The sequence below is a fragment of the Schistocerca americana genome, chromosome 8 (assembly GCF_021461395.2).
Source record: "Schistocerca americana isolate TAMUIC-IGC-003095 chromosome 8, iqSchAmer2.1, whole genome shotgun sequence".
Taxonomy (NCBI): Eukaryota; Metazoa; Arthropoda; class Insecta; order Orthoptera; family Acrididae; genus Schistocerca; species Schistocerca americana.
In genome coordinates this window covers 502240560-502253410 of record NC_060126.1, presented here as the reverse complement: position 1 = coordinate 502253410, position 12851 = coordinate 502240560, and the positions used below count along the sequence as shown (strand labels likewise).

General features: G+C 38.9%; 1 protein-coding gene across 1 annotated transcript in view; it reads left to right on the top strand.

Moving 5' to 3' along the window:
• The window catches only part of LOC124546006 (ankyrin repeat domain-containing protein 27-like), a 98479-nt gene that overhangs the window by 37029 nt on the left and 48599 nt on the right, over positions 1 to 12851 (top strand). The window contains exon 7 of the mRNA XM_047124977.1: positions 3653 to 3818. Within this exon, the coding sequence (XP_046980933.1) occupies positions 3653 to 3818 (166 nt within the window). The remainder of the gene's footprint in view (positions 1 to 3652; positions 3819 to 12851) is intronic.

Here is a 12851-nt window from a genome sequence, read left to right as displayed (position 1 = left end):
TGGAATGACTAGCAGTATCTGCTGAAACAGGTTGAATCAAACACGCTTCCAGCCAGTTGCAACTTGTAGTGGGTCATTGTAAGAACCCTCCTCACATGTTGCATGAAATCAGAGGAACAGGCTTCAGCAGCAGTGTCTCAACAACCTTGTGTATACCATGCAGAGGCTAAAGCTGATCATGTTGCAGTGCACGGCATGGAACAACATGGTATTGAATGGCACCCAGCAGTGAATTTTTATTTCAGGCATGTTCACTTTTTCACAGACTGCCTAGTTATTATTATTGTTTTCACAGTAAAGTAATGTTTTTAGTCTATAGTGTTTGGTATTTCATTGCCCAATTTCCTTAAATCGGAGCCCACATACGTTTCCGGATGTGAAAGTTATGCAAAACCTATTTGAAGTGGTTATGTTAGCAGCTGCTTTGATTGTTGTATTGTGCCCAAACAGAATAAACGTGTTTTTAAGGAACGCACAGCTTTTGGTACTCAGTTGCAGGAAGGACATAAGAATGATGAAAAAACTAGTGTTCTGACGTGTGAACTTCCTATAATCAGTATGTCAAACACCGCTGTTCTCAGATGGAAATAAGACAAAACATACAAAACCAATTTTGTTTACCATTTGCATACATTTTCATTAATAACATATTGATTTAAAGTTTTTTTAGCTCATACTAAGTCATGACATTTATATTAATTACCCTGTAGGTTTCCTCAGTGTGTTTTATTAATGGTGTGCTTTGGAAGATACAGCCAAGTTGTTGTTTCCATTTTCCTGCATAATATTTTGACAACACATCATTTTCAGCTAAAATCAATAACACCTGAGGAAGAGGTTCAGGCTCACAAACAAAAAGGAAAGGCCAAGAATCAGTTACCTACCTCACTTTACTGCCATCAACAGAGATTTTTTTTTTGTCCTATTTTTAATGTTGAAGACAAACTAGTTTTCAGAAAGCTGGGTACGTGTAACATTCCATGTGGAAGTCTTACGTGGGGTCAGACTATTGTCAACAGTCGACAAACAAATCTGCTGTCACCAAGTACTACTTCGAGTATGAACATGACATGAAATGAAGTGAGATGAGGTAAGACAAGACTAGCATCATGATTTGAACACCAAGATTCTGTGACAATGTACTTAGAGACTCTTATCAAAATAAAGAAGTCAGAAAAGCTAATAAACTGGTACAGAGTTTCTGTTTAAGCAAGACTTGAGAATTAGCATTCAGTTTACTAAGATCCCACCAGACATCTCATCCCTCAGAGCTCGAAAACACTGAGAGAATGTGGGTTTCATCCAACAGCAGGCTCTGAAAAACAAATGAGCATCAAAGGGTGTAGTGAGTTGAGGAGCCGAACTCTGCTATAAATAGCTTTCAACACCAACACCACTTCAGTCTTGTTGGAGTCCAGGCGGCAAGTATGCATAACAATGAAGCTCAAAGAACCTGACGGGGATGACTGCATTAGTAATCAGAACATGTAGAAAAATGGAGTAAACATTTTTGCCACTCACCTGAAAGCACACAGTCACAAATGCAATACCTAAACTCTTTTTTTTAATCTTTACCTTTATACATTTGAGTGGCCAGACACTGGTTTCAACTTTGGTGAGCAGTGGGAGAACTACTTATGCATTTGAAACAAAGTAATGCAGTGGATATGAGATTATGAGGAAAGTAGTTGGCATTTGTGTCATTAATTGCAATTGCGCACTGAAATTGTGACAAACAAATGAGCAGAATGAATGGAGCATAATAGAAACATGTTCAGTGTCTTCTAATACATTGTAACTTGTAGGGTAAGTTACTGCATCTTGTATAACGATAATGGAATTTCCTGGGTGGAACAGTGCATAAAATAAGGGAAAGGTGTGGCCCATAGAAACACACAACAGAAAACAGTGTTCACATTGGCTTTTGAGCTCCTCCTCTTTTTGTAGCTAAAGTTCACATATTCACACTGGCGGCCACACAGACACCCAAACGAACACTACTGCATCTGCAGTCAGACTGATTATTAATTTTTGATTAATTAATAATCAGTCTTGTTGCAGCTGTGGTAGTGTTCATCTTTGTGTCTGTGCTGTCGTGTGTTTGAATGTGTGTACTTCTGGAAGAAAGAGAGCAAGAGCGTTAAAACTAATGTGAATACAATTTTCTGTCATGTGTTTCTATGTGTCACACATCAGTCTTCTATAGGTCAGTGGTTGCCTTTCCCTTATTTTACATATTACTGCATCTTGTTTATATTAGTATGAAATAAAGTTGAGCTGTACCTCTTACTCAGGTGGTGCAATGTGTGTTACCATTTATTGAAGGCTATGTTACAATCTACTTCTTCTGTATAGAATACAACTTAGTAAATAAAATTTTCTTCTGCCTGAGCAGTAACCAAAATAGAATTCACATGTAGTAAGGGAATTTTGTAAGATTGTGTCAAGAAAATATAATAATAGGAAAAACGATTTCGGACTGTTTGCATTAAAAACTGGTGTTTATTGTGAAATAATGATAATACTGTGTAGAAATCATTATTAGTAACACACACACACACACACACACACACACACACACACACACACACACACGGATGAGGATGGTATAGTGATATACAAGCAACAAAGTGAGTGCATGATGCATTCTGCACAAAGAGAGCTGTAGAATACCATGTGACATCGCTAGTGTTTTCTCTACGTCTTCCCCATGTCTTGCATCATCGAGCTGTTGCTTACGCTGGTAATTGGCAATGCTGGGATGAGTGCCATTTTGGGGTACTGTCTATGCCCCTGACCCTCAGTAGTAAAATTAATAAGCACAGAAAACTGTCACTTTTGCTTTTTAATGTAGTACTTGTTTTCCCTTAATGACACCCATAATGAATACTACAGTGGCTAAGTATATTCATCATACCAATACTAACATGAAAATCAATGCTAAATGTTCTAAACACACAAACCCTGTAATGCACACTACAGACATACACACCAGAATGACACTGTTGGCTGTAGCGTCAAATGGTACTGCAAATTGCCACTGTGCATTGTCCCACCGCCTTTCTTCTTATGTGTGCACCACTATAGTGCAATAAAGAACATGGGGATAACCTCTGTAGAGTTTGGAAAATAGGAAAGAGGTCCTCACAAATCAAAGTGAACTGTGCCTTCGTTGTTCACTACAGCAAAAAAATGGTTCAAATGGCTCTGAGCACTATGGGACTTAACATCTGTGGTCATCAGTCCCCTAGAACTTAGAACTACTTAAACCTAACTAACCTAAGGACATCACACATATCCATGCCCGAGGCAGGATTCGAACCTGTGACCGTAGCGGTCACGCGGTTCCAAACTGAAGCACCTAGAACCGCACAGCCACACCAGCCGGCCTCACTACAGCATAAAGTTTTAATTTGTCAGAGTTTTATTAGCAATTTAGACTACTCTGCTCCATCTGACAGCAGCAAAATTAGTGCCATTTTTAAATTTTTCCACATAACAGATTAATGTACGAAGGCTATAATACAATTGCATTCTTTGAACAAGTCTTTCGTAAGCTTACCTATAATCTGTTTCTAAGCAATGTCAGTGTTTTGTGTATTTTTTATGTCTGGTATGTGTTGAAATTTAAAGGAATTGTTGTTGCCAACAGCTACATGGTGAACCAGCTGCATAGTTTGGTTTTCCCAGCTCTGTGTGCACTATACAAGGAAGAAGATGCTGAAATTTACTCGCATTTGCAAAAGCTGTCTAACCATGGTGTGACACCTGATCAGCTGGGAGCTCCAGTTGATTTAGCTGTTCCTTTGCCAGCTGCAGTAAGTTGTCGTATACAGGATGATTACAAATGATTCATCAGGTTTTGAATGAATATACTTCACAAAGAATTTTGTAAAAAAAGTAATTGATACACTGTATGGAAAAGCAAATTTTCAGGTTTCATACACATCATTATAAATGTTTTATATACTCTCCTTGAGTTACATGGCAAACATCTGTGCATTACCTCAAGTTCCCCCCAAACTCGTTTGAACACGCCCGTCAGTGTTCACCACTGCAGCAGTGATGTAGTCATGCAGTTCAGTCAATGTTGGTGGCAAAAGCGGTGTGTTAACATTGTCCTTCACATACCCCTAAAGAAAAAAAAATCACTAACTGTAAGGTCAAGTAACCTTGGGGCCATCTGAAGAAAGCCAAATCTTCACGAATGCAGCGTGTAATCTACTGGTGTGGAAGTTCCTCTTTCAGATGACACAGTACTGTATGCCATTGAAGCAGAGCTCCATCTTATTGGAGTCTGAATTTTTGAATATCAGCTATCACTGTCGGAAACAACTCGTCTTTCAGTATGTTAGGTACATGGTACACGTCAAAGTTTTTCGAGAAAAAAATTAGGGCCCGTACTCTTCGCTACTTGAAACAACACAGAAGGCAGTCACCTTTGAAGACTGTGTTTCAGTCTCCTCTGTGTATCACAATTTTCTGTGACTTTTATGCTAATGCTGTGAAGATTCACTTGACTGTTTATGTGGATTAGATTAGATTAGATTTACTTTCATTCCAATTGATCCGTAGTGAGGAGGTCCTCCAGGATGTGGAACATGTCAGAAAAACAACAATACATGACAAATATTTACAACTAAAACAAATAAGCCAATGTACCATTCCACAGGTCCCAAGTGGAATGATCGTCATTTTTTAATGAACACTAAGAGTCATTTTACAAATACTAATGCACTGAATTTAAAATAAAAAAGTTTTTTATTTATTTATAAGGTAATAAACATGTAATACAACTACTGTAATACTTATTTACAATGAACACATTACTGCACTGAAATGGTGCAGAAGTTAGATTATACTTACACACACACACACACACACACACACACACACAAATTTTCAATGAACACATTACTGCACTGAATTGTGCAGAAGTTATATTGTACTTATATACAAATCAGTTGGTTTTACTAAGAAATTAATCAGTGGAGTAGAAGGAGTTGGCCACCAATAAATCCTTTAGGCTTCTCTTAAACTGAATTTCATTGGTTGTTAAGCTTTTTATGGCTGCTGGCAAGTTATTGAAAATGTCGCCTCATCACTGAACATGCGTTGGGAGAAATTTGTTATCTCCAATTGCTTCCTAGGAAAGTTCACAAAATTTGCATCTGTTGGTGCCATCATTTGTCTGTAAAAGTTGCAACAGCTGTATGTGATACAGTTTCTGATGTAATTGTTCATGCAGAATCTTTCACAGGCGGGCTGAGGAATGCCCAGTTTGTGACTTACATGACGTGTGGATTTCTTTGGTTTACAAAGAAACTCCTATTGAACACTCTCCACAACTTAAATTGCAGCACTTGGTCGTCCAGAGTTTTTCCTTTTACAGGGGCACTCTGTCTCCATGAACTGTTGATACCACCACAGAATACATTGGTGTATTGAAGGCGGTACACTGTACTGTCTTCAGAAAGCATGCTGCTTGGAAGTGATGGATTATCTTCTCATACAGCAGCACACAGAATTCTTCATGTTTATGTGTCACCATTTTCTAGACTGCTGTCTCCCTCCCAACCTAGAATATCACAGTGAAACCACAGTGATGTAAACACAACTTCAAAATATACTGTTTCCATTGATTATTAGTGCAAACAGGTGCATATGTTATATATCTGAAGCTATAAGACATCAAAGCGCAATGAATCATTTGCTATTACTCTGTATATTTGAAGAAACTTCTTTTATTAAAAAATAATTAAAATGCATAACTTTTAATAACTCAGTGATTGCAGTCATTATTGTTCCTAGATAATATAAATAAAACAGTTACCATTTCTTATTTGTCTTTTCTTTCCTCTGTATTGTTTATCATTACAAACGGAAAGACAGCTGAGTGTCATGAAGGAATAGTGTGAATCTGTATTGTATACACAGGATTTTTTAAAGGGTATTATACAGACAAGAAAGATTGCTACCATCTGAAATTCTGGTTGTCTAAAGATTAACATCTTTTGCATAGTTTAACCATGCGTTGAAAAGCAGCCGAACCAGCTGAAAATGAATGTCTAGGCCCAGACGTAATTGCAGCTCGTTTGCACAGAGGGTTGTGGCATTGGCCTCTTTCTCAGCTCACAATTATAGTACAGTGAATGTATTGTAGAATGAACAGTCCCAATGGACTATAAGATTGCACAGGCTACTACCAGACGTAAGCAGGACAAAAGAATTGGTGCACCTAAATGTTGGTGTGATACAGGCCCTTTTAGCATATTCTGAGCTCAAGTATAATAATTTTCCTGGAAACAGAAATTCTGTCATCCTTAAATCAGTGTTGGATTTACAAAGCACTACTCATGCAGAACACAGCTCACCTTTTTTCATACACAGTATTTTGTGATCCATGTAGGCACACCAACCAGCACATTCTATATTCTTAAATTTCTGGATAGCCTTCACACTGCAGCAAACTGTAGTATGTTAACAAAGGCCAAGGATACAGAACAGGTTCCAGAGTATGTGACTGGTCAAGATCTTTTTTTTATTGTTAGAACCCACTACATTCTCCCAGGTGGATACTGATAATTACAGAGAAAGTGAAGGAGTGTCCCAGGGAAATATTTTCTGATGATACTGTTGTCTATGGGAAAGCATCATTAAAGTGCCTGTAGGGGTTTTAGAATGGCTTGGAAAGAATTTCTGTTGCATGATGTTGCCTGCTTGCTGTAAGTGTGGATAGATGTAAATTAATGTGGGTGAGTTCAACAGACATTCTTGTGGCGTACGAATATAATGTTAATGGTATGCAGCTTGACTCACTCTCATAAATTACATATATAGGTGTGACATGGCAAAATGACATAAAATGGATCAAACAAATATAGTCCTTCGTAGGGAAGGCAAATGGCTGACAGTGGTTTATTGGAATACTTCTGGGAAGGGTTGTTCACCTATAAAAGAGACCACATACAGTATGTTTCTGAGATCCTTTCATACTGAGTTGTACTGAAGTGTTGAGATCTTCACTCTGTCAGATTATAGTAAGGCTTTGGAACAATTCAGTGGCCTGCTGCCAGACTTCTTGCTGATTGGTTTGATCATGATGTGAGCTTTATGGAAATACTGCTTCACTGTAGATGGAATTGTTTGAGAGGAGATGATGATATTTTTGCAAAAGCTATTGAGAAAGTTTAGAGAACCAGCAATTGCAACAGACTCAGAATGATTTTGCTGCCTCCAACATACATCTCATGTAAGGACAGTAAGGAAAAAATTTGGATATTAAAGCTCAGAAGCATGCAGGCAATAATTTTTTCTTTGCACTATTTGCAAGTGGGACAGGAAAGGGAATGACGCAGCAGTAGTACAAAGCATCTTTTGACATGTATAGCAGACTGCGGTGTGTGTATATTTACAAGCTTTGGTACTCAAAGAGCAGTTGAATGAAATTGGTAGACAGACCATGGAAGCTGTAAGTGAACACCAATGAAAATTAAATGAGGGTAAGGGAATTGCAGCCAAATTAAATTGATTTGCTGAGGGAATTGAACTAAGAAATGAGACACTGAAAGTTGTTGAGTTTTGCTATTTTTGGCAGTGAAATAACTGATGGTGGCTGAAGCAGAAGGGTTTACAAAATGCAGACTGATTATAGCAAGAAAATAATTTTTGAAAAACAGGAATGTGTAACATCTAATGAAATTTAAGTAGTAGGAAATCGTCTCTTAAGCTATTTGTCTGAAGTGTAGCCTTGCACGTGGGTTAGTATAGACAATAAGCAGTTAAGATGGAAAGAGAATAGGAGCTTTTGAAAAGTAGTAATACAGAAGTAGTTCAAAGATTAGATGAGTATATCAGGTAACTAATGACAAGGTACTGAATCGAATTGGGAATGAAAGAAGTGTGTGATATCACATGACTAAAAGAAGGGATCAGTTATATGAAACATATTAAGACACCAGAGAATCATCAATTTGGAAATGGATGGAAGTGCAGGAGGTAAAAATTGTATACATTCAGAAGAAATGTCAGTATTGTTAATAAACATTGTCCCCAGTATTCCTCACAGCTGGTAGGTCCTTCTCATTTTGGGATCTGCGTGACCTGCCCTTCCATTTAACCTTCCCTTGAGCTCTTTCCCCCCCCCCCCCCCCCCCCCCCTTCCTTTTCCCTACCTGCCCTAGGAAGGAAATAGTAGTTCTGAAAACTAGGGTGTCCATTGGCAAACTGACATTTCTCATGAAGGTAAATATACTAGTCAGCAATTCTGTTGCATAATTTTGTGTTAGATATAACAGACACAGTACAGACCCTGTTGATTGGCCAGCATAGGAGATACTAGATACAATAAAACAGCTGTGGATCTATGATATTTCCGAACCGGGACAAAAACTTGATAGTGCTGCCACCTCTCTCGATCATTTGAGATAGGATGTCACAAATTAAAAAAAAAAAATCAAAAATATGTTCATTTTGTAGTGCACATCTTTCTGAAGAGTTTGATACATAAAATATATATGTTTGAGAAAATGTAGGATATGTTATTTGGTCTTAAATGTGCCAAAGTGCAGTGCCACGCCTCTTCACGCAGCATTCTTGTATCACACATCACTGTATTTCACACTGTGGAATTCAGTCGTGTATATTTTGTAATGGAAGCCATCAAACCTACATTCAGGACTGTGGAAATTTAAAAAATGTCCTGTGGTGCCCCTCCTGCTCCCAGTCGACCAGTCTGACATACTACCCACCTTAAAAAGAACTTATATTTAATGCTGGATGGGATTATTTGTAACCAGGAGAATAAGAAATCTTCACAAAATTTACACTCTTTACTGCCTAGTGTGTAACAACTTCTCTTTTGTGTGATGTAAAATTAAATATAGGAAACAAAAAGCCAGTAAAGACAAGAGACTAGCAAGACAGTACATATTTCTTCAATCCTTAGGTTCCAGCATTTTTTGCTCTCTAATCTTGCTACAGCTTTACATGGCATGCTTCCACTTCTGTGAAAGAATCTATTACCTCATCAAAGTTTGTCAAACATTTCACTACATGAAAAATCAAAGTGTCATTGTCTAATACTGAAAAAGCTGTTAATACTAATAGTACCCAAGACTGGTGTGGTTTTTTGATTTGATTATGTCTATTTTGTCACTGTCTGCTTGATGAAATGAAAAAGACATTTCTAATATTGCAGCATTTGTAAAACATGCCCAATAAACAAGATGTTTTGGCACAAACCATCATTTTAATCTAACTCTTTTTTACATAGATAGCACCACGGAATATGATTCATGAAGTACCAATATCAAATGCCTATTAGGCCTACTACAATCAAAAAGTTAGTTTTCTGTTAGGAAAAAGTTTCACATTTCATTCCTGCGCTCCAATTTCAAAAGCATGAGATCGAAAAGGAGTAGTATGAAATTTTTATATAAGTTTGGAATCGTCATATTCTTCCATATAATTTGTGTGGTGTCCCTGCTTCTTCTCTTTCCTTGTTTTAACAATCAGTCTTGTCATTCTGTAACTATTCCTGCCATTGTCAAAACTTATTCTGTGGTTAACTTCACTAGCCCGGCCAGAATCACCAGTTTAGTTATGCCATGTTTATTCCCTGGCATTACAGAAGTGTCAGATTCCACACCTTTTGCTTTGACCCATGACGACACCAATGTGGCAGAAACGGTTGCTTCCAGTGTATACAAAATGATGACAAAATCACTACAGAGACACACCAACAAATGCAAAATAAAATGAAACTAATGGGACAACTGCGGAAAATTGAGGTTTAGGGTGGGGAGAAGCTAAATATACAACAATAAAAAAAGTATTGCATCATACCAAGGAAAGATCATGACGTGGATGGATAACCGTCATCTGGTCTGGTTGTTAGAGACCAGGCAACTCCTTAGCTGCTCTCAGTGTGGATTCTGAAGATTTCAGTCCACTGTTGACAACCTGACCGTCCTAGAGGCAGCTGTTCAGCAGGCTTTCCTCCATAAGCATCACTGTATTGGCATTTTCTTTGATATAAGTAAGGCAAACGATGCTACTTGGAGACACTGTATTCTCACACAACTGCATCAAAGGGGCTTTTGTGGATAAGTTTGTATGTGGTCATTTTAATCATTCTCGTCATCTTTTTAATTTGCCTGCCTTGAATATCGGGGACGCCACCCTACATTTTAGAGACACAGTACAGTTTTTGAGCCTCATTTTTTACTCCAGATTGTAGTGGTTGCCACACTTGTGAGACCTAAAAGCCAGAACCCAGAAGGCACTGAGCATCAGCAAGTGTGTTAGCCACAGGTCTTGAGGAGCAAACAGGGTGTGTGTCCTCGATTTTTATTGAGCTTTCGTGTGTTTGTGGCATGACTACGGGTGCATGGTGTACGGGTAAGCGAGGCCCTCTTATTCACGGATCATTGCCGCTGTCCACCATGAGGTGATTTGGCTGGCCATGGGTGCTTATCGGACCAGTCCCGTACCCAGCCTCTGTGCTGAGGTGGGTGAACTGGCACTTACCATCTGGTGCCACCTCCTTATGATGAGTCAGGCGTGTTAAGTTCCTCACAGCTCCAACTTCATCCACAGACCATACTGTTGCTCGTCCATCTCCGGAGCGCCTTTGAAGAGCCACGACCATTTGAGATCAGTGTGCAGCGTGTGAGCTTGAGGCACTTGGTGTGGAGCCAGAACAACCCCAAATCCAGGGTTTTAAGTGTCTGCCATCCTGGTTACCGGAGAGGCTCAGGGTGATTTTAGATTAGGTGTGGTACAGGAGAGAGCGCACGCCTGCTTCCGATATTTAGTATGATACTTTCTGACATTTTATCTGAGCACCACAACCATGTAGCTGTTTTTATGGATGTGTCTAAGCAGGGGGACTCTTGTTGGTTGCTCTGTCATCTTCCTAGATCATGTCCTCAAGTTTAGACGGCCTCCAGAATTTACAACCTTTGACGCAGATTTATAAGCGATCTTACGGGCACTGGAGCAGATGAGACGTTCTCCCAGTGTTAGATTTCTCATCTGCGCAGATTATCTAAGCGCCTTTCACTCTGTTCAACATTTGCGCCACCCAACAGGCAAAGTACCCCAGAATATCCAAGATACCCTCCTCCAACTACGACGACAACATTTGTACCCAGCAGATAAAGTAACCCGGGATATCCAAGATACTCTTCTCTAACTACAACGACTGGGGAAGGAAGTGTCTTTCTGCTGGGTATCAGGGTAGGTGGGAATTGTGGGGAATGAAAGGGTGGTTGGAGCAGCCACGGTGGCGTGTCGTCACCCTCAGGTATTTTGGTGTGCTATCCCTCTGCATGCTCTCACCTCATCGTTGAGGTATGAAGTCCAGTGTCAATAGGAAGACGAGTGGCTGGAAGTGACAGACAACAAACTCCTTGTCGTAAATCCCACAACTCGGCCGTGGAGTACTTCATTACAGCCACGTCGATGGGACGAGGTCCTTCTTACTCTTCTTCGCATAGGCCACAGCCCTATGATGTACAGAATCTTACTCTGGTGAGAGGACCCTCCAATCTGTGGTGCTTGTGGCGTGCAGATCACGGTGCGCCACATTTTATTGGACTGCATTTTATTTGCCGATCAGCAGACTACGGCAGATTCACCTGCGGATCTGCAATCTATTTTATGTAATGATGAAACAAAGGTGGTCCAAGTTTTAAAGTTTTGTGAATTGTCCAACATTTTTAACAAGATTTTAGGGAGGGTGTTTTTAATGTGTCAACAGGGTGGCTGGCTCATCCAAGATTTTTGTAAGTGGTCAACCAGTCACATTTCCCTGTGCTTTTCTTTTAGCTCGTCTGTGTTTTGTTTTAATTTCTTGACCAGCTATCATCCTGCCTAACTGGTTGCACTGCATGTGAGTGTGCATGCGAGATAGAGTGACTCTGTGGTCATTTCGAGTGCATGCGTGTACAACAATTTTAGTTCCTCTCCACATTCGTTTGTTTTAATAAGTGTAAGGGTACTGATGATCCCGCCATTGGGCACCCCTAACAAACACACACACACACACACACACACACACACACACATACACACATACATTCACTTACTGTGACTCACTGATGTCAGATGTCCTCCTTAATTTATGTTTATTGTACACAAATGATATGCATTTGGAGAATCGTATCAATATTTCAGCATTTTGCAATATTTACAAGAAATAAAATTAATGTTGATGTGTTGGAAATCTTGTATTTATTTTCTGGTACACCAGTTTGGAAACACAAAATAATGGACAAAATGTAAATAGTATTTCTATGTGAATATTAAGTTATTTTCAATCACTTTTAGTTGTGAAATCAGAGTTCTTCTCATAAATCAATGGAAGCAGTGACAAGCACACATTTTTGTGCAGTGCAATAATTGAGGGCCATACACCAGACACTTTCAAGTGCAGGAATCATGTGAAGATTGTCATAATTCAAAATTATTTTTCAATAACTTACAGTTCAGGTAGGCAGGTGAAACTGTGCATATGGTCATTTTGCAAAGTTGACTAACAGTGAAACAAATTTGAAACATATTTCAACTTAACTAGTCTGACTGTATCCATTTTAGACTGTAAAAACTAATAGGACATACTTTTTATCTGAAACTGTCTGAACCGTGTTTGTAGCGTTAATGGTGGTGTATCGTTAGCCCTCAGAGCAAGAACTTAATATTAAAAATTTGTAAATAGGCTGGTAAATCAGTAATGCATAATTAACAAATAGGGAAAAATGTACAAAATAATAAGTAAAAGGACTAGTTGATTAGTTATTGTGTAGGACAAGAAATTGGTTTACTAGAAGGGTAAAAATGGCATAGAG